Source organism: Anopheles moucheti, chromosome 2 (assembly GCF_943734755.1).
Source record: "Anopheles moucheti chromosome 2, idAnoMoucSN_F20_07, whole genome shotgun sequence".
Taxonomy (NCBI): Eukaryota; Metazoa; Arthropoda; class Insecta; order Diptera; family Culicidae; genus Anopheles; species Anopheles moucheti.
The window spans coordinates 1,167,034-1,185,222 of NC_069140.1; the positions used below are offsets into that span (position 1 = coordinate 1,167,034).

The following is an 18,189-nucleotide window of genomic DNA, read 5'->3' on the forward strand; positions in this document are numbered from 1 at the left end:
TCATTCCGGGACCTGAACAGTGATGTAGAGCAGACCATGATCGGGATCGGTGCTAATTATAGCCTCATTGTTACGTGTTTTGATACGCAACATAAGAAAATCATCATTTGCATCAATTGTTTTCAGGTAATAGCATGCTTTATCCTTCAAGCTAGCGTACAGCCCAGCAGTGGTGATCGCTTCCTCCGTGTTCTCGATCGTGCTCCTTACTGGATGGCCACACTCGTTCATCACGATTACTTGCTTCACTAATCGTACCTGGCGAATACGCTCAAAGCAATAGTCGATGTATTTTTCGTGCAAATTTTCCGGCTCCGGTTCCGGTTCGGGTGGTGGCACACTTGGTGGTTTTTCCTACAAAAGGTTAGAAAACCTTAGCAATTTTACAGAATAGAAGTGTACATACTGCATTTGCACAAATCCGAATTCAGATACAAACCATTTCGTTCACTCATAGAGGTTACCACAAGACTGAAACCGATGTCGAAAACTAACCAAGAACCATGCCACCTTCAATCGTTTGCATTCGAGTTGTAATCGATAAAAGAAAGACACACCCACGTGGGTTCCTATCATAGACCCAAGCTCAAGTCGCAGCTAGACCGAAAAAAAAGCTAGACACAATTGTATCTAGGGGAGACGCTTATGCTAATGCAACCCTTTTGTTTCCAAAAACCGGTGTGGATCGACATGTGTCATTAGACCGCAAAGCATTAGAAGCATTAGTGTTTGTTTTTCACCTTCCATAATGGGATTCCGATTATTTATCGGCAGCATGCCCTACGGAGGGTTGATAATTTGTTTTATTTTATGCTTAGCTAGGCGAAATAAAAAAGGTACAATAAAAAAAAAACCGCCTCGCTTTGGGTACAGTCTCTTTAGAAGTTCTATTTTATTGATTTATTCGATTCACACGCATTTTCGCTAGTTGTATGTGGTATGAGTTCTGGATGTGTACGATAGCGATAGAATATAATTGACATGCACTAGTTACAATGGCGTACGATATAGGTACACATACACACACAGTGGTAATATGTGATGAAACACGAGTACATGAATGCCTAATATCTAGTTGACTATCGATTTGATTAAAATAACGTAGAATGAGGCAGATGATTCACTGTTCGCAATGATAGCATCATAATTATTGTCGTATTTTTTAGTAACTCTTCACACAGCTCAGGGTAAAATTTCTGACCCTTTCGATGCTTTGGGTCCTTTCCCACTGGAGGCATCGCTATCCTGGTCGGAGTTGTAGCCCGTTTCGCTAGCGTCACACGTTTGAGCCTTCTGCACCTTCTCTTCCCACTGTCGCAGCAGCGTTACCACATCGTCATGGCCGAACGTTTCCGCCTCATCAATCGGTCGATTGCCCCAGCGATCTTTCGGATCATGCGGAACACCGCAGTGCTCGAGTAGGAACCGAACACACTCAAAGTGTCCTTCAGCACTGGCCAGATGTAGTGCCGTTCGACCGTCATAGTCGGAGAGCGTAATGTCCATCCCGGACAGTTTATGACGGCGCAGAGCAGTAACATCACCGATTGCAGCGGAAAACAGCAGATTCACCACCGACAGACCCTTTGTTTCGTACCGATGGCGTCGAGGGTCCTTCTTGTTCGAACCGTGCTTGATGTTATCGTACAGGTGGAAGTTGAACACGTCCACTAGCTCCTTACAGAACTGTACTCCGCGGCAGCTGTTACCGAGTGGATCAAGCGGTGGTGACCACATGAACATACCCATTACGTTCGGAATGACCAGCATTACGCCGCCCGATACACCCGATTTTGCCGGCAGTCCCACTTTAAACGCAAACTGACCACTAAAGTCGTACATACCGCAGGAGTGCATCAGCGACAGGACGTCACGGACATTTTCCGACTGCAGAACGCGCTCCTCCGTCAGCGGACAGATACCGCCGTTGGCGAGAGTGGCCGCCACAACCGAGAGCGTATCGCAGGTGGCCTCCATCGAGCAGATCTGAAAGTAGAAATCCATACATTCGCGCAGGTTCGCCTTCTCTGGGTAGCACTTGTGCTCGCGCATGTAAAAGCCAAGCGCATAGTTCCGATCGGCAGCCTCACGTTCCGACAGGAACACGGCATTGTTGAACCCGAGCGGTTCATTACCCGCCATGCGACTAAACCAGGTCTGCGCGTAGTCAAACTTCTCCGCCAACGTCATCTCCGGATGGACGAGTGTCTTCAGCAGTGAGCAGGTCAAAATTGCACCCGCGTTAATCATCGGATTGTGCGGCTTCTTCTCGTAGTCCAGCACTAGCTCGTTAAAGTTGCGTCCACTCGGTTCCTGGCCGATGTACTGATGCACCACCTGGGCGCCCAGTTTTTCGAGTGCGATCGCATACGTGAGAGGTTTGCTGCAGCTCTGCAGTGTGAAGGGCACCGACGTGTCACCGATCGAAAACCTTTGACCATCGATCGTACACACGCTAACGCCCCAGTAGTCCGGATTAACACGCGAGAGCTGAGGGATGTAGTTGGCTACCTTACCATCCGCGTTGCTCTTGCACTTCCAGTAGATCTCCTCAATGTCTTTGGTGCATCCCTGAAAATCCGGAATGACAAACTGATGACGGAAGGCACGAGCGATCAGCACAATGTTTGGCGCGATTACGGCCTTGAAGGTTTCCTCATTCAAATGCTGGGTGTGGGGTGATCCGTGCTCGTAGTTATTGAGCTTGTGGACACGCTTCAGATTTTCCATCATCTCCTGAATGCGAGGATCCGTTCTTCGAATGCCGATCGTTCGCAATTCCTGTGGGAGACATCCCGGAAACCAGGCTTGTATTCAAAAACCATAAAGTACACCACGAATATTCTTACCGCCAGGAATTTTCCCATATTAACTGTGTTCGTTTCCTTGTTCTTAAACATTTGGAACAGTTGGTCCTCGGAGTGTTTCTTGTCGGAATCGCGTTGTCTAAAAAGAGGAATGTAAAAATCTAGTAAACTAACTGCGAAAGTAAAAGTTTTATCTCAACATGCAATCTCCATAAATACAGTATCAAACTTTCACCAAATTCAAATCAATTCCTTGAAATTCCTCAGGATAATAATTTTGTACATCCATATTGACACTTTCAACAACTTCGTTATGAAGCACTTTACAGCGAGAAATGTCACGGTTGCCGTACCTCACGAAATTAGCCAGCAACTTCACGAATGCTTCACGTTGCTGGGGAGTAACATCATTGCTTTTCGTGCGATTTAACTTTTGAAACGTTTGTTCGCACAGCGTTTGCTGGTCCGCATCATCGTCCTGCATGAGATTCTCCATACTGTGTTGCACTTATTTTCCTCCGTTAAAATACTTATCCACTCAACGATAGCACAACGACTTCACAACGCAAGCACAACTCCGCCACTTTCGATCAAACACAACCATTCGCGAATGATAGCGATCGTTAAGTATCAAAACTTCGACCGTTGCGCAGGGCTTTTTATTTGTTCGAAATATTCGATCAGTGTAGGTGTGATAAATATATAAGCGAACGTCGTTTGAATTTTTATCAAGCCCGGAACATTAGCAACTTTTCTTCGCACGAGCTTCTTGCTGAATTCTTCGTGCGCAAGCATTATTTGATTTATTTTACGACGATCGTTTGTTCGGCCGATTGAACACGTTGCATGAACCAATCAACCTGTTACCAACAGGGGACAGAGAAATGGAGCGGAAAAATGGACTACCATTGAGTTGAAAGAGATGGGTGGATGTTTTTATTATCACTATCAAACGTCGGTTGTTGCTGTTTTGCTCTTAGTATGTTGATGCAGCGGACAATGCTTATACTCATTAACTGACAAGTAGCCGCTAACAACTGGCGATAAATATTTGTACTGTTGCTTAGCATCCGTTGATGGTTTGGGAGCCCGATCGAAGGAAGAAGAAGTTTCCAGGGAAAGCGATTGCGGCATATTACGCAGATTTTGGGACCAATCTTCACTAGGAAGTTGTTTACAAATGGTTTTTGTTGCTGGATTCATTTAATAGAATCGTAAGACGAGCCCATGTGTTAGGACGCACTCATGTTGCTGGTAATTTGTGTATGGTTGATTGAGGATTTTTGTAAGGCTTTTTATACATCCATCTTCTATCCCCTTGATACATTCTACGTCATCAATTCTTGCGTGGGAAACGATAAAGTGTATTTGAAGACGTAATAAGTCTGTTCCTCCGTGACGGTATCGCATGCTACCTTTGCTGTACGAGATGCTGAGACGCATCCGCCAGACAAATAATACAGTAAACACTTGTCACCTCAGTGTGTTCGTTCTAATCTTGGACTTTCAACAAACATTACAACTGCCCACTGGAACGTTACCGATCCACCCCAATGAGGAAGGTAAACATGAAACCAGTTAAATGCTGGTGTTGGCGCGTGATTCTGACGCAGTTTTGCAGTATTATGCTTAAAAAATGAATGAGCCATCTTTAGCTTGTACGTATATGATACTTACTCATCTGACGGAGGTGGACGTTTTCTATCGACATTATAGAAGTGGGCTTTTTGGCTGTAAGGACGTAAGGTTGTCCAAAATCTGAAAAGCGAGGAAAAAAACAAAAACCAACTCATGCTTTAGAATGGTCGTAATGTGGAAATTAAAGCAATATTGTGAAATTGTGTAATTTGCTATTCTATGCATAAAACTAAAGTAGGTTCATTTACATAAGTTTAACTGATATGCAAAGCGTGGAAAATAATTGCTTTGTTTATCCAAACAGCTGATAGCTATAGCTACACGTTTTGGGTGGCCGATTATGTCCGTCCTCCCACTAACTGGCATGGTTATTATCTAACCAACTACTTCGTGTTAGAATTACCGTTGGAAGAGTTATTCTCCAAATGCGTTCGATGGCTTCATCATCAATTACCTGTGTTTGTTTGAAGAATTTTCTGGATTTGCTCGTATAGAAGATGTATCTAAGCTAGCAACACCCGTGATACCCCTGTATCCGTGACTAATAACACTCGCTGCAGTGCTACACTGAAGGTGATGTGTTAAGTTTTGTAAATTTACACTTATACGAGAGATAATCATCTCAAAATCTGCTTGACAATGTTACTTTACGCGGTGGAGCACTGTAAAACTCCAAAAGGTAATCACAATCTATTGATTCCGTTGCTGATTTTTGGCCTAGTAATAACTTTTAAAGGGTCGCCAGAAGGTTATTCACCTTTCGCAATGAGCGAATTTTATACGTGGTAAAATATATTGATTATTAACCTGCCGAAAATTTGACAGCACGTGGGGTTCACTTGTTACGAGAGCGTTCCATTCACTGTTACACAAAACCGCAGTCATTTACTGTTGAAAAGGGCAGTAAAAGAACTACATGTAAATCGATTTTTCTCACGTCTCCCACCCACTTTACGTTGGAAATTTTTCAATCGTTAAATCCTCCGCGGATGCACTTTAGATGGCGTCAGGTTGTTGCCAATCACTTTGGTGAAGTAATCAGCGTTTGGTCTCCTTTGGCCACAGATAAGGAAGATGCAAGGACACGCGGTACACTATCCAGGACTCATGTTACATATTTTCTCTCAACAATGTACAGCTGTCTCCATTCGCTCTTTTCTCTTCTCACTGCTTGAGTTTGCCGACATACAGTCTGTGGGCGATGGTGGGCCTGCGCTTGTGCAACGGTGATAGTCCTATCCTTTGCGATTCCTGTAGTAAACTAAACGTTCCCAAAAGTGAGCATAAGTGCCACTCTTTATCGCATCATCTGAGGTGGGTGTAATTCATCGTATGTGTGTAACTTTAAAACAGAAGAGCGTACGAGTTGGTCTTGAAAATGGGTAACATTCCGGCAGGTGTGTGGTTGAATGTAGTGGTACTTGCGTTTTCTATTTGCGCGTTATGTGCGCACGAGAGGATAAATCTGTGAGCAACAGAGCTCAAAGATGTAAACATACCGACTCATACCATACCATATGATACAGCATCGTTATCGTTTTGCTGATAAATGCCATATAAAGAGGTGACTAAAGATGGAAAAAAAACTGCTGCTAGGGCATACGTGATGCGGCGCGCGATGTAAATTGGATGAATCATGGACTTTACGCATCTAAACCTGCATGGTTGAGAAAAATCAACAATTCCAATTTTGAATGGGATACTTAATAACTGCAGAGAACAATTAAAATTAAAATGATGCTAGTTCTGGAATGCAAAGCATTCGTTTCCGTAATCTTAGCATATGATACAAGCTGCAAACCAACAGGGAAATTGTATGTTTCAAGCTACAGTTGTAGCACGTGTTGCTTATAACACTACGCAATGAATACATTTTGAGTGCGGGGTAATGCAAGACATATTATTTTTACTGTCCGGTTGTCATCTTTATTACAATTCCAGGATTAAAAGGTTGCATTAACAGCAAACATGCAAATTTAAGTTTTCAATTCAAAAATTATCTTCATTTGCTTATTCACCACCCTGTTCATTACATTCACCACCAACAGTAACGCCGTTACATCGTTTCAAACGACAGATCTAGATCTGTCATCATGGTAACGCTGCGTTTGGTTGTCAAAACAAAACGAATCGAAGGTAGCTGCGACGACGAAAATTGCTCATATCTTCCACAAAAAGACAATTTTGCAAGGGTTTTTCGGCCAATATTTCCATTGAACCCAGTTTTCGAAGGTTAATAAGCACTACGAACGTGTCGGCAAACGGTACAGTTTCCATTAGCACGAGAAAATGGTGAGCAAGATACAAACAGTATTCCTGCAGCAGGTGGCAACGTCTGCAGAATGGAAGTTCCCAGCAATAATACAATTCGATTGATTATTTTCTTTACAGTCGCAAGAGGTAGAAGAGACACTAAAACGAATTCAATCGCACAAAGGTGTTGTAGGAACGATTGTAGTCAACAATGAAGGTAAGTTGCAGTGTGATACCTAACGGTGCTTCTTTGATGATGTCATCTATTGTGACTACTGGGTGTCACTCTGTAGATGCCATCGATGGAGGACCGATTGCAGTAGGAAATATTCCGACCAGTTACTAACCTAGCTTCTGTTTCTGTAACCGTAGGAATCCCCGTAAAAAGCACGCTCGACAATACGTCCACCGTGCAGTACGCCGGGTTAATGAGCCAGCTGTCCGATAAAGCCCGGTCCGTGGTGCGTGATCTGGATCCTTCGAACGATTTATCCTTTCTGCGGGTCCGATCCAAAAAGCATGAAATAATGGTGGCTCCAGATAAGGACTTTTTGCTAATTGTCATTCAAAATCCGACGGACTGAACTGGTTGACCAGCCACACACGGTTCAGTAGGGCAGTTTTTGTTCTAGCTTTCCTCGTTTCTGCCGGTAAGAACCTTTAAACCATCAAAATGAAACCTTGTGCACTACCGTACACGAAAAGCAATTTAATTGAAGAGAAGTTTAATATAAAATTCATAGATTGATTTGTGCTATTTTTGCTTAGTGGTCACGATCCACTTTCCAACATAATTTATAGTGTCTATCCGTAAAGAGGAAAAAATATCGCGATAAAATATTAATACAGGCACACGCCAGGGTTTGAAGACAGTTTTTTCTTAACATGTTTTATTTATAGTTCATCTATATAAAAAAAAAGATTAAAACACATTCATACTCTTGCATCATTTCTAAAATCTCGCTTCACAAACATTCGAACAGTTGTTTTCCGTCGGTTTCAAAGTAACGAATACTTTTTTGCCACTCGTTCGGACTGCAGCTTTCTCTTCCCTGCATCGTACAACGCTGATATAGAATAGATTCGCAGATGAATTTCTTCCTTAAATCACATTTGTAAGTTGTTTAGAAAGTAGTAGTTACGAACAAACTTCCCGGACCGTGAAATGCTTACTTGATAGAAAACTGTAATTGAGCGTTTCATCAGTCGTTAAGTACTTGGTTGCCGTCAATTCGATGTTCATGATGTGAATCAATGGGAACGGGTCGGTGGATGTGCGTAAAGGGATATTTTTACCCTCGTCTATTCATGTGCCTCAATGTCAACGATTCTGCTACGGTGTGAAGATGAAAGTGTACTGGGTGAATTCCACTCTACAAAGACAGCTTAGGATAGTTTCTGGTTTAACAGTTTGGTCCATTATTACGCATACAAAGTAAGTAGTTTAGGTGGGTGTGTTTTTTGCTGATAAAATACATTTTGATCACATGTACCGGCTTTTCAGCCGTGAATCCCGATAGATGGATGATATCAAAGCAGAACAAGGGGGAAATTTTGTATTCAATTTTCACATGTATAGCAAAAATCCTGATTTTGCAGTATTATATCTCTCTGGGCATGTAGCGCGGTAAATTTTCCATTTGTATAGTGCAGTTCTGTTGTGTCTCTCTCTTTACACACTGTACAAAAGAATGATTATGCGGCTTTTCCCCAGTTTTATCGTATGCTTTGTACCATTATACGTTCTTTCTAACAATAGATGCATTTACATTTTTTATTTCTCATCTGGATTGTGTTACTTTCTGCAAAGTGCTAAGGCGATCCTACCATTCAATCGGTTGGCTTACTTTCAACTCCTGGCTATCCTACGTTAACGCTTAACGATTGTTTTACTGCTAGCGCAGAAAACCGTTCGGAAACTCGTTCACATCAATCTGTTCCATCATGGAGTAATTTTCAATTTCGTACGAAAAGCGAACCTTCATGCGTAACCCGGTGCCACCTAGGGTGGGCGATGTTTGACGTGCAATCAACAGATCCTGCATGATCGTTCCGCCCGGGGGCATCACCGTGCTGGACGGTTCACGTAGCGTCAGTACGAACGATTTCGGCACGGCTGCCTGGAAGAGGAACTTCTCGATTGTAGCTTGGGATCCATTGGTTGTTTGTACGGTGATACGAGCTCCGGTGGATGATGGTGGCTGTTCGCCCATGGTGGGATAGGGATGGATAAAGAATCGGATATAGACGTCGTCCTTGTTGTAAACGTCGATCGCGGGTATCGTAGTATGATCGATTGTCTGATGCGTTTGGTTTGGTGCTGCTAGACCAAGTACATCCATTATGCTGTCGGTAGTGCCAGCTGCCATTGGTCCATTATTATTATACGATGATAGTGCGCTTTGATTAAAGCTCGTCGTTTGCAAATAGGGCTGAGTTGTGGACAGCGGTTGCGAGACGGGCACAACGGCAAGTGCATTATTACCGTTCCCATCACTGCTGAAACAATCACCCAACAAATCCAGCAATATGTCTTGGTTCTTAAAAAGACAATTGAACAAAATATTTACTAAACTATCAAGATCATTTGAAGAGATTTACACCAAAGACTCCATTTAGCTTACCGATGGTTCCTGAACAGAGACCGGTTCTTCTTGCTGCTGTTCAACTTCGGTTGAATCTGGGGACGCAAAGTCAGCATTGTATTCTGAGGTGGTCAGTTCTGATAGTTTTAACTTTGGCATCTTCTCGAGCAATGAGTTCCGAAGGTGTTTGTAGTTGGTGAACAGTTGCGAAAATTCGTTTGCTCGCTGCTGCAGATCGATATTCATGTGCACTCGGAACGAGTTGATGATGTTTTGAATGTCCCTAAAAGCGATACAATGTACGAAGTAACAGTTTGCGTGATCAGTACCGATGTATTATCAAGTGGAACATTTCAGGGGTTCTTACGGTGTACAGCCATCTATTCGAACGCTGATTTTGGCCAACGATACCAGAATGTACTGCTTGGTGGTGATTGATAGCTGCGGTGCCCACAACAGTTGCCGATAGTGTTCAATTAGTTCGAACTCTGCGTTGGGAATGCGAGAAAAAATAAAATATTTAACCCATGTTTTATGCAGCTAATGTACCAACGTCGAAACGGTGCCTATTTACACTCAAGTAATCGATGATGTTTCGTGTATTGATCCAATTGGGGGAAAGTATTTGTGGAATCATGGAGTAATCTTTCTAACGAGTATCAAATTTCATATGAATAGCACATGCTACTGGCATTTGTTATTATTTATGCAACTTCAAATTAGTATTAATTGCTATGACTAAAGTCTTTTTCCGTTTGCAATAGGAACGATTGATGAAGAACCATTGCCAAGGCGGATTAGAACTTTTATAATTAAGAATACATTAGCTTACCATCGAATCCTCCAGCTTCCCCATATTCACCGATCGCCCACACGGCCACCTGCACCAATGGTTGCCGGTTCTCGAGCTGGTTCATGTTCATGATAGCCTCCCACATCTTGTTGGTAATGAATCGCTGCTCGTGCTGCGGACTGTTCGAGATGAGCTGTATGGTGGACGAGATCACGTCGTCCCGGATGTTATTACCGGCCTAGAAGAAGGATAATAATCGCTCACGAGCTATTCTTTCCAGCAGATGGCATTCCCTTACTTACGATTGTAAGAATTTTCAGTAATACATCGAGATGCCAACGGATCGAAGGCGAATATGTTTCGGCCGCGAGTACGATCTTGCTGCTGCAGAGCGCCTTCATTTCGGCATCGGTGGATTCGAGATACCGCAGTAGCTCCCGTACAACCATTTCGATGTTCTGTGTGTTGATGAGGGTGAAGGACAGTTCCATAGCACATCGCTGTATCGATGGATCACCGTCCGAAAGGCACTCGAGGATCGTTATGCGATGTCGCTGTACCGCCGTCATGTCCTTGTGCACGGTCTTGACGAGCGTTAGCAACCCGATAAAGCGAATGTTTTTGTCGTTGTTCAGCAGAAAGCGTCCGAGAATGTTAACTGCCAACACACGCAAACTGTTTTCCGATTCGACGTTCATAATTGTGAGAACCGTTTCATACAGGATCGCATTGCCGGCATTTTTGCTCGTTTCCGTATTGGTGGCAACCTGCGCTAGTACGTCGTTCATAATTTCCGACTGTGTTGGATCGCCATGACCGAGTACACGCAATAAACGTAGTATCTTAACCTGCAGGAATGGATCGCTTACACCACTGACAAGATGCTCCGGTGAATAACCAGTCACGGTGAGCGATTTCAGCATGCGAACGAGTGTGGGAATGATGGATTTAAAGTACCGCAACACGGCCACGCTCTGTTCGCACATCTCCGTGATCAGCGTGATGGTGGCGATCAGGATACCGTGGTTTTTGTCTGCCAGAAACACTTCACACTTTGGCAGATAATCCTCCATCAGCTCTGGGACGCGGCGCACAAACCGGAAGGCACAGAGGATCGCTTTTTTCCGCAGGAACGCATTGGTGGACACGATCAGACGCTCGACATCGTTGCACAGGTCCCGGGCCATCTCGGGCGATGCGATGGCGGCTAGTGTGCACAGTGCAGTACCTACGACAAACTGTGTGGGACTGTTGAGATCGCTGGAATGGAAGATAAACAGAGTACATAAGGATGAGGTTCGAAATGGTAAGATGCATTTTTGTTAGCGATCACTATATTTTATGGAATTCTTTACATTGTCTGGATTATGTACAAAAGAGAACTGACTGACTCGGAGTTTTAACTAAATTAATTAATTAAATTCTATCACATTCAACTCAAAGACCCTGGAAAGCACGGAGCTAGTTGAATTACAGAGCTAAACATAAAAATAGTCAAAGCTCATTAACAATCCAGTTTGCTTTACCGTTATGCACTTAGTATGGTTTATTACGGTCGTTTAATTACGACTTTTAGTATGTTTCTGCGTGAAGTAAACCCCTACAGTCCAAGGATTTTTCAGTTCTACGAAGCTTCGTTCGGAACTCGTTTTATGTCAAAAGTTTTGGCTTACCGGTCCCTTTTTTCCAAGGAAACGCGTTACTTACTTTTTAAGGCAGTTCGTAAGCAACACGTGCACATCGGTACGCTCATCCAGCAACAGCATCGCGCCCAGATACCCTATCCGTTTGTCGGTGTACTTTGAGCTTGCGGCCAGTTTTAGACATTCCACCTGTCCGAAGTGGGCCGGATAGCCGAGCATGTGGATGTACAGCAACTTTGCCATATTGCGACACTTCCAGATACAATCCGTCTCGCGGAAGGTACTCCGGATGTAGGCACATTCTGTGTTGACTACCGCACGTTCCTCGGCCGCTGTTCGGCAGGCCCGGATCTGTCGTATGAGCTCCCGCAAGCGTGTCGGTGCCGGTTTTCGTACTGCAGAGGTGAGAAGGAAACGTCGAACATTGGTTAAATTGGAACGCACTGTTAGCAACTCATGCCGTATACCTACAGATATTTGTTTCGATTGTTTCGTTGATCACCTGTTTAATGTTGTTGATGGTCAGTCCTGGACTATACCTGTAAGAGGAAAAAGAGAATACGAAAAGCGAGAGGCGTTTTAGAGTCTGATTTATATATTTTTAATTAAAGCTTCTAATGTTATGCGTGGTGTTCCACAATATTATTTTTCCCGTTCGATGTAATGGAATGAACGAATTTAATCAACTTGAGCAGAAGCAACAAAAAAAAACAAAGCTCATTAATGATTAAATTATTCTTGTTTCGGGCTCTTTACGACCGGAAAAGGCAAACATCGTGCTGTAACGCTACTCAGCTGCTCGGCGGTTTGTCTGTGGGCTATTTTTCATCATCATTAGTTTAGGAAGGTGTTAAGAATTCGACTTGCGTGTTGCTCTAGCCTTCATTGCTTTGCCTTTGGTGTCGTTCATACCATTTAACTAACACCCACACTGCGTTTCCTTTATGTGGTTTTCCCTTAGTAGAAATAAATGACTTTAAGGTTGTGGAAAAAGCTTGCCCACAAATCGTTTGAAACCTAACTCAGGTTTCTTTTTGTTATGTTAAAGTACTTTATAACATGTTCGGTTTTCATGCTAAAATGTTATTTAAAAATACATTTCACAAATGTTTCTAAGCGCACTTGCTTTATACATTTTTCGCGAAATGCTTTGCCGGTATTGGTTATATGTATAAACGAAGCGCCCTGTGTTTTGCTTGACAATCCATAAAACAATCACGGTTTTATTAGTACAACCCAATCAAGCAAAGAAGGATCTTCGCCCGTGGTCCGGATCGTAAATGGGCACCAAGGAACGGTACCGCATCTAACTCTCATTTACAGCAAAGCTTCAATTTCGTAATCAGTTTACGTGTCAGTGGCACAAACACAACCGCCATGAAAAGAAACATACCAGGCCGTCAAAGTGTGGCCGGGTACCACAGTAAATCCCACAAGCCGTTATTTTGCACAACCACTGGGCAAGCTCGGCTTCTTTCGTCCATTCGCACACCGACTAATCTGGGTGCGGCAACTACATCAAAAAGTAGGTTTAAATAGGTATGGGAAAAAGAAGCGTAGGAATCAAATACAAGGAGAAAGAGAGAATTAGAAAAAAACACATGCAAATACGCACGATTTGTAGGTCAGTATTGGACGGTGGCTTCTGGCATTGCGCGGATGATGTGGGTTTTATTTGATTAAAGCACAGCAGCCAGTCGGACCTGGCAGCAGCAACAACCGCAAGGTGACGCTCGCACACAGCACAACAGTGAAACAAGCCGGCGCGGGCCATAAACCACAAAATGATTGTCCATAAATTATTTGTATAAGCATCCCGAGGGTTTTTTTTCTCATATTTGAATAATCCCACTGTGATAAATACGTCAAAAATTCGCTCCCCCGCCTGGATCGAAACGCAACGGGACCAAATGGGGAGATATGTTTTCGCCATTACCATTACATTATCATCAAGCATCAAGGGATGGAACGGATGTATTAATCTTGAGTTGGATGAATGGATGATAATAGGGACAGATAATAATCAAAATATTTCATTCCCATTATGCTGAATTCCAGAACTGGTGCTTAGTGGAGCTGGAAGTGTCAGTAAACTGTGTGAAATTGTAAAATTATTTCATGGGAAGCGAGAAACTCTATTGACGTCAACCAGGCGTCTCCATTTGGGCCAGAAGCAACAATCCATTTACTACATGCGAAAAAGCGCTTGTGAGCAGTAATGCTATTTATTGAACGGTTTACTGGAATCCTTCCAACCAATACACGGACACAATTTAATAACTGTCTGTAGTGACAAACTATCATATTTCCGTGCACATACTATCCGGTATGTAATCCAAAAACCGCAGTACCAGGTTCTGCGTCCTAAGTGGAAAAGAATCATGCTGGAACTTCGAACCATATTCAAAGGGATGTATGTTCATCTTTAAAGGAAAAAAATACAACACACAACCAGCTTGCGTACAACAGATGGTCTTTGAGGTTTCCCATTCCAGTTCCTGACCCAGCTCAGGGGCTGGGCGAAGACCCGTCCGAGTTCGTTTGATTGATGGTTGGCGTCCGAACGTGACGCTACCACCCCATTTTCCTCGCGATAAGGCAGCTGGGTAAATGGTAAGTTGGTACAAAAAAAAAAGAAGCATCCCCGGAACCAAAGTACGTGCCAAGCATTCAATCCACATTCAGTCCTACAGGACGAGAGTCCGATGAACAGTGGTTTTGGGACATTGTCACAGTTTTAACTTTATGCTCGCCTCTAACTAAACTCTCTCCCCGCCACTCGGTGTGTCACTTGATCGTCCAGTATTGCGGCCTGTTTGATGTACAGAAGAAAGCTGTTTGACACAAACAAATACATGCCCGGAGGGCACACCCGGCACAGGCACAGGCCATTCACAGAAGTCATATTCATGGGTGTCATGTTGTGAAACTATCAGAGTGTTGCAGGGTGTGCGCTCGAATCTGGTAATATCTGCCCTCACAATAACATTGTAGCACTCGGCAAAGGGTCAAATATGATGCGAAGGGAAGCGAGATCGAAGGAAGAAAGGCACCTTTGATGTTACGGTGGCTTTGTTTGCTGCAAATACTGCCAAGCATGGAGTATCTTCAAGGATTCTTGTACTACGGGCAGTATTAAACAAAATAGACGACATTTTCCGAGCAACAATCATGGCTTCCATAAAATTTCCTCCTCTGTTGCTATATTATTTCTTGTATTCAGCTCACTTCGGCCACGTACATCCAGGTCGTGTAATACATTCCTTCGCGTTAGTGTATGAACAGCAAAAGGTACCGCGTACACACGTGCCCAACACTCAAAGCCTTGTCAAAAGCCATTTTTCTACTCCATCAGTTTATTGAACGAAACGCACGAAACGTCTGTCTAGCTGTCGCGAAATATTGCTCAACCACAACTCGGCTCGGTTTGCCCTTTTTCACGCTTGAACGAATCAAACAGCTGTTGCACGCAAAATTAGACCACGGAAGCAGCAAAAAAAAAACAAGCAACCCCCAGATAAGCGCGGACCGGTTTCATTTGGCATCACATCCTGCCACCATCCGGGTACCAGGATCATCGCTCGGTACCATTTACTACTCCGTCTTCCATGCTCGACCGCTTTTCGGTGCGCCCCAATCGTCAAATATTCATACACAGTGTTTGCCCGGCCCGAATTGGACGCGTACGGAAGTGAAGCCATAAATTTGCACCCACCATTCGTTGCTACCAAATGGAAGGCCATGCCTGGTGGGTACCTCTTTTCTTCCTGACCCCGCTTTGAATGGCAGACATACATTTCTTGTGTCGATTATCCTTCCCAGCTGGCTCCAGCTCCTCCCTCGATCACTCACACATTTTCTCCGCTTCTATTTAGCCCGAGTGATCTTTTACCGCTGATAGTCTTGTGTGTCAGTTGTGTCTTTTGAGCCGGCTACGTCTCTACAAACGGGATTGCTCTGCGAAGGAGGGTTTGGTCGTGGCTGAAACGCAAGGAACCTTTTGCACGGTAATACAGTAGCAAACTAATCACTATCCCGGGGTGGCTTTTTGGCATCTTTTTTGCACAATCTTTTCCAGCAATCGTTTAGGAGGCAAGAAAAATGGAATAATTACTTATGATAGCTTTTTGCTGCTTGAGCTTCAGCTGCACATGGAAAACTTCCACACACACAGACACACAAATGTACGATTGATAGATGATTGAGTTACCCGAGCAAACATTTATCGTGTCGAACGGGTCGAGAGACGAGCTCATTCGAAAGCTATTCCAAGTTCATTGGGGTTTGGTCGATTTTTTTTTGTTCGCCTAGACCGAATTGGAAACATATTTCTTCACCGGGAAATAGCTGTCGACGTGTGCATTTGGTAACGTATGATATGGTAAGAAGCCGCAAATTTGCCCATTTGTGAAGGAAGATTTATTTTCTCGAGCGCTTCGTTCGGGTTGGTTGGGACGGACTGGTTACGAAGCATGAGAGCTATTCGTTTATAATGGATTTCGTGCTTATGTGGGCAGGAAAGGATGCATTCGCAGTTTCTTCGTATGCAACGTGCCCGGATAGAGCGCTGTGGCAGTAACGCACTGTAAAAAGCCAAGCAACGGGTAAGCTTCTCCTGGCTTACTCACTGGAGATAACACAATGTGTGCGTGCTCTTGAAGGAATGATATGAGTTTCATGAAATTGATTTTCCCCCCATTGAGGTTTTTTTGATAAAGTTATGATAACTTTAAATGGTTTGGAAGCCATTCCCATTTTTGTTCCAATAAGGATGATTGGAAGTAATTGCAAAACTTTCCACCCCATACTCATGTTTCTATGATGTTTCGGAATTTTGGCGAATTCCTGCGTAATTGGGTACAAGGTTTTCGTATTTGGGCGAATGAATGAATGAAAAAAGTTGTTTAGAAAAATAAAACTAACAAGTCGGAAAAGTTCCTGGCAGGAATGAGAGTGTTTCATTCAAACCAATAAGTGAAACAACTCAAGTTGGCTTGTTGGCGGTGCCACAATTTCTCGCAACGCTCTGGAGAGTTCATTTCGTTCAGTGTTTAAACCGCTCAACAAGGCAATAAGTACTTACTTCCTCGAGGAACACCTTTACATCTTGCCCTATCAGAACCGAAGTGCTAGAAGAAAAATCCGCACTCGTTAGCATTGATTAGGATCAACAGGACATCAGGACAAGTTTATTTGCTAAAGCTCGCAAACATCAGCCCTTGAGTGAAGCGCCGCTACCACAACCAGCAGCGGTTGTCAGCTAACAATAATGCCAACCGTATCGTATCGTTTTGCAAATATTCATTATTTTTTATCACTTCCCGAGGCAACTGCAAACCCGACAGCGTTGACGTCCTGTTCCAATTTCCACAAATCTAACCAGTAACAGGCCATGCCATTTAAGATCATCGTTTTGTTTTTTTTTTTTTTTTTTTTGTTATCTTTTGTGGCAATGTGGCATTTTCATGTTTTTTTCTTCGTGTTTACTTTTCCATTGTGCGGTATGGATTGCGAACCGGAACAAAAAGAATACAACATGCTCTATCGCTTATTAACTTGACATTGCTGACTCCGATCAACAGCGAGTGAGATTTTTGGGTGTGGAATTGGAAAATATGGTTCAGTATTGGCCATTAGTTGCGTTGAGGTTGGCACTGGATATTCGGTTGGTTTCACACGCTCACACGAAACGGCGATGGAGCAATCCTAGCAATCCGTTGACCGACGATAAATTGTGTATGATGGCCGTGTGTATCTATCGCGTCGTGAAAATCGTTATGACGAGAGACTCCGAGATATTGATCGGTAGGCCAGTACGTTTTTTTTTACGTTTAACTGACAACTATTCTTTTGTCTCTGCTTACCTACTGGTCGTCACCGAATTTCACCCCACACAAAACACAGACACGCACACGTTATCGCACTTGAATCGTAAGTTTTGCTGTTACACGTTCATTCGCTTCGTTTTATCGATTTATCAGACTCAATGACAACATCTACACTGCCATCCGGACGCTTCATTGACTGTCACCACGCTACGTCGTCGTTGCTGGAAGTGGTTCCCTTCATTGTCCAGGAATTCATGTAACCAAAGGTTAATGTTGCAATGGAACGATAAGGCGGTGGATCAGGTTTACCATACTCGAAAAGATAAAGAAAATCAAATCAGCTCTCATTACCTCACGGGAAGCAAAAGGTAAACTTTTGCTGCTTCAATATTGTAAATGGACTTGGTATTGTTCTTCAACTTCGACAGTCGAGTTTGCTGCTTCCAGAATCCAGTCTACCTGCCAACAAAGGGCGCGTATTTGTTTAGTATCGCTTATCGTAATGGGATATTTTTGTTTGCTAATGTTGGTTAAGTGACGGAGGTCAAAATTGTCCAGAAATCCTACATTTAAAGAGCAAATGCGAGGTAGGGTAACTCTGGTTTGGAAAGCAATCTTAAACTGGCCCTACACCTTGGAAGC

General features: G+C 43.4%; 4 protein-coding genes across 5 annotated transcripts in view; 1 reads left to right on the forward strand and 3 right to left on the reverse strand.

Annotated features, from left to right (window-relative positions):
• On the reverse strand, positions 1–411 carry LOC128298757 (uncharacterized). The gene is made up of 2 exons (XM_053034535.1): positions 403–411; positions 1–354 (listed from the first exon to the last, which is right to left on the reverse strand). The coding sequence occupies exons 1-2, from the start codon at positions 409–411 to the stop codon at positions 1–3; spliced, it is 363 nt and encodes a 120-aa protein (XP_052890495.1).
• A 507-nt stretch (positions 412–918) lies between these two features.
• Positions 919–4,498, reverse strand: LOC128310125 (glutaminase kidney isoform, mitochondrial). Of its 2 annotated transcripts, XM_053046677.1 has the most exons (3): positions 3,161–3,521; positions 2,850–2,946; positions 919–2,781 (listed from the first exon to the last, which is right to left on the reverse strand). In XM_053046677.1, the coding sequence occupies exons 1-3, from the start codon at positions 3,301–3,303 to the stop codon at positions 1,183–1,185; spliced, it is 1,839 nt and encodes a 612-aa protein (XP_052902637.1). In that variant the 5' UTR covers positions 3,304–3,521; the 3' UTR covers positions 919–1,182. The 2 variants fall into 2 exon arrangements, with proteins under 2 accessions (XP_052902637.1, XP_052902638.1); XM_053046678.1 differs by lacking the exon at positions 3,161–3,521 and adding an exon at positions 4,485–4,498 and having other exon boundaries at positions 919–2,946.
• Positions 4,499–6,574: 2,076 nt separating this feature from the next.
• LOC128299099 (dynein light chain roadblock-type 2) lies at positions 6,575–8,220 on the forward strand. The gene is made up of 3 exons (XM_053034962.1): positions 6,575–6,737; positions 6,837–6,915; positions 7,071–8,220. The coding sequence occupies exons 1-3, from the start codon at positions 6,735–6,737 to the stop codon at positions 7,280–7,282; spliced, it is 294 nt and encodes a 97-aa protein (XP_052890922.1). The 5' UTR covers positions 6,575–6,734; the 3' UTR covers positions 7,283–8,220.
• Positions 8,221–8,297: 77 nt separating this feature from the next.
• The window catches only part of LOC128299096 (AP-1 complex subunit gamma-1-like), a 39,321-nt gene continuing 29,429 nt past the window's right edge, over positions 8,298–18,189 (reverse strand). Inside the window, exons 5-11 of the mRNA XM_053034958.1 lie at positions 12,191–12,258; positions 11,784–12,114; positions 10,379–11,336; positions 10,116–10,314; positions 9,651–9,771; positions 9,323–9,566; positions 8,298–9,238 (exon numbers count right to left, since the gene is read on the reverse strand). Of these exons, the coding sequence (XP_052890918.1) occupies positions 8,594–9,238; positions 9,323–9,566; positions 9,651–9,771; positions 10,116–10,314; positions 10,379–11,336; positions 11,784–12,114; positions 12,191–12,258 (2,566 nt within the window). The 3' untranslated portion in view covers positions 8,298–8,593. The remainder of the gene's footprint in view (positions 9,239–9,322; positions 9,567–9,650; positions 9,772–10,115; positions 10,315–10,378; positions 11,337–11,783; positions 12,115–12,190; positions 12,259–18,189) is intronic.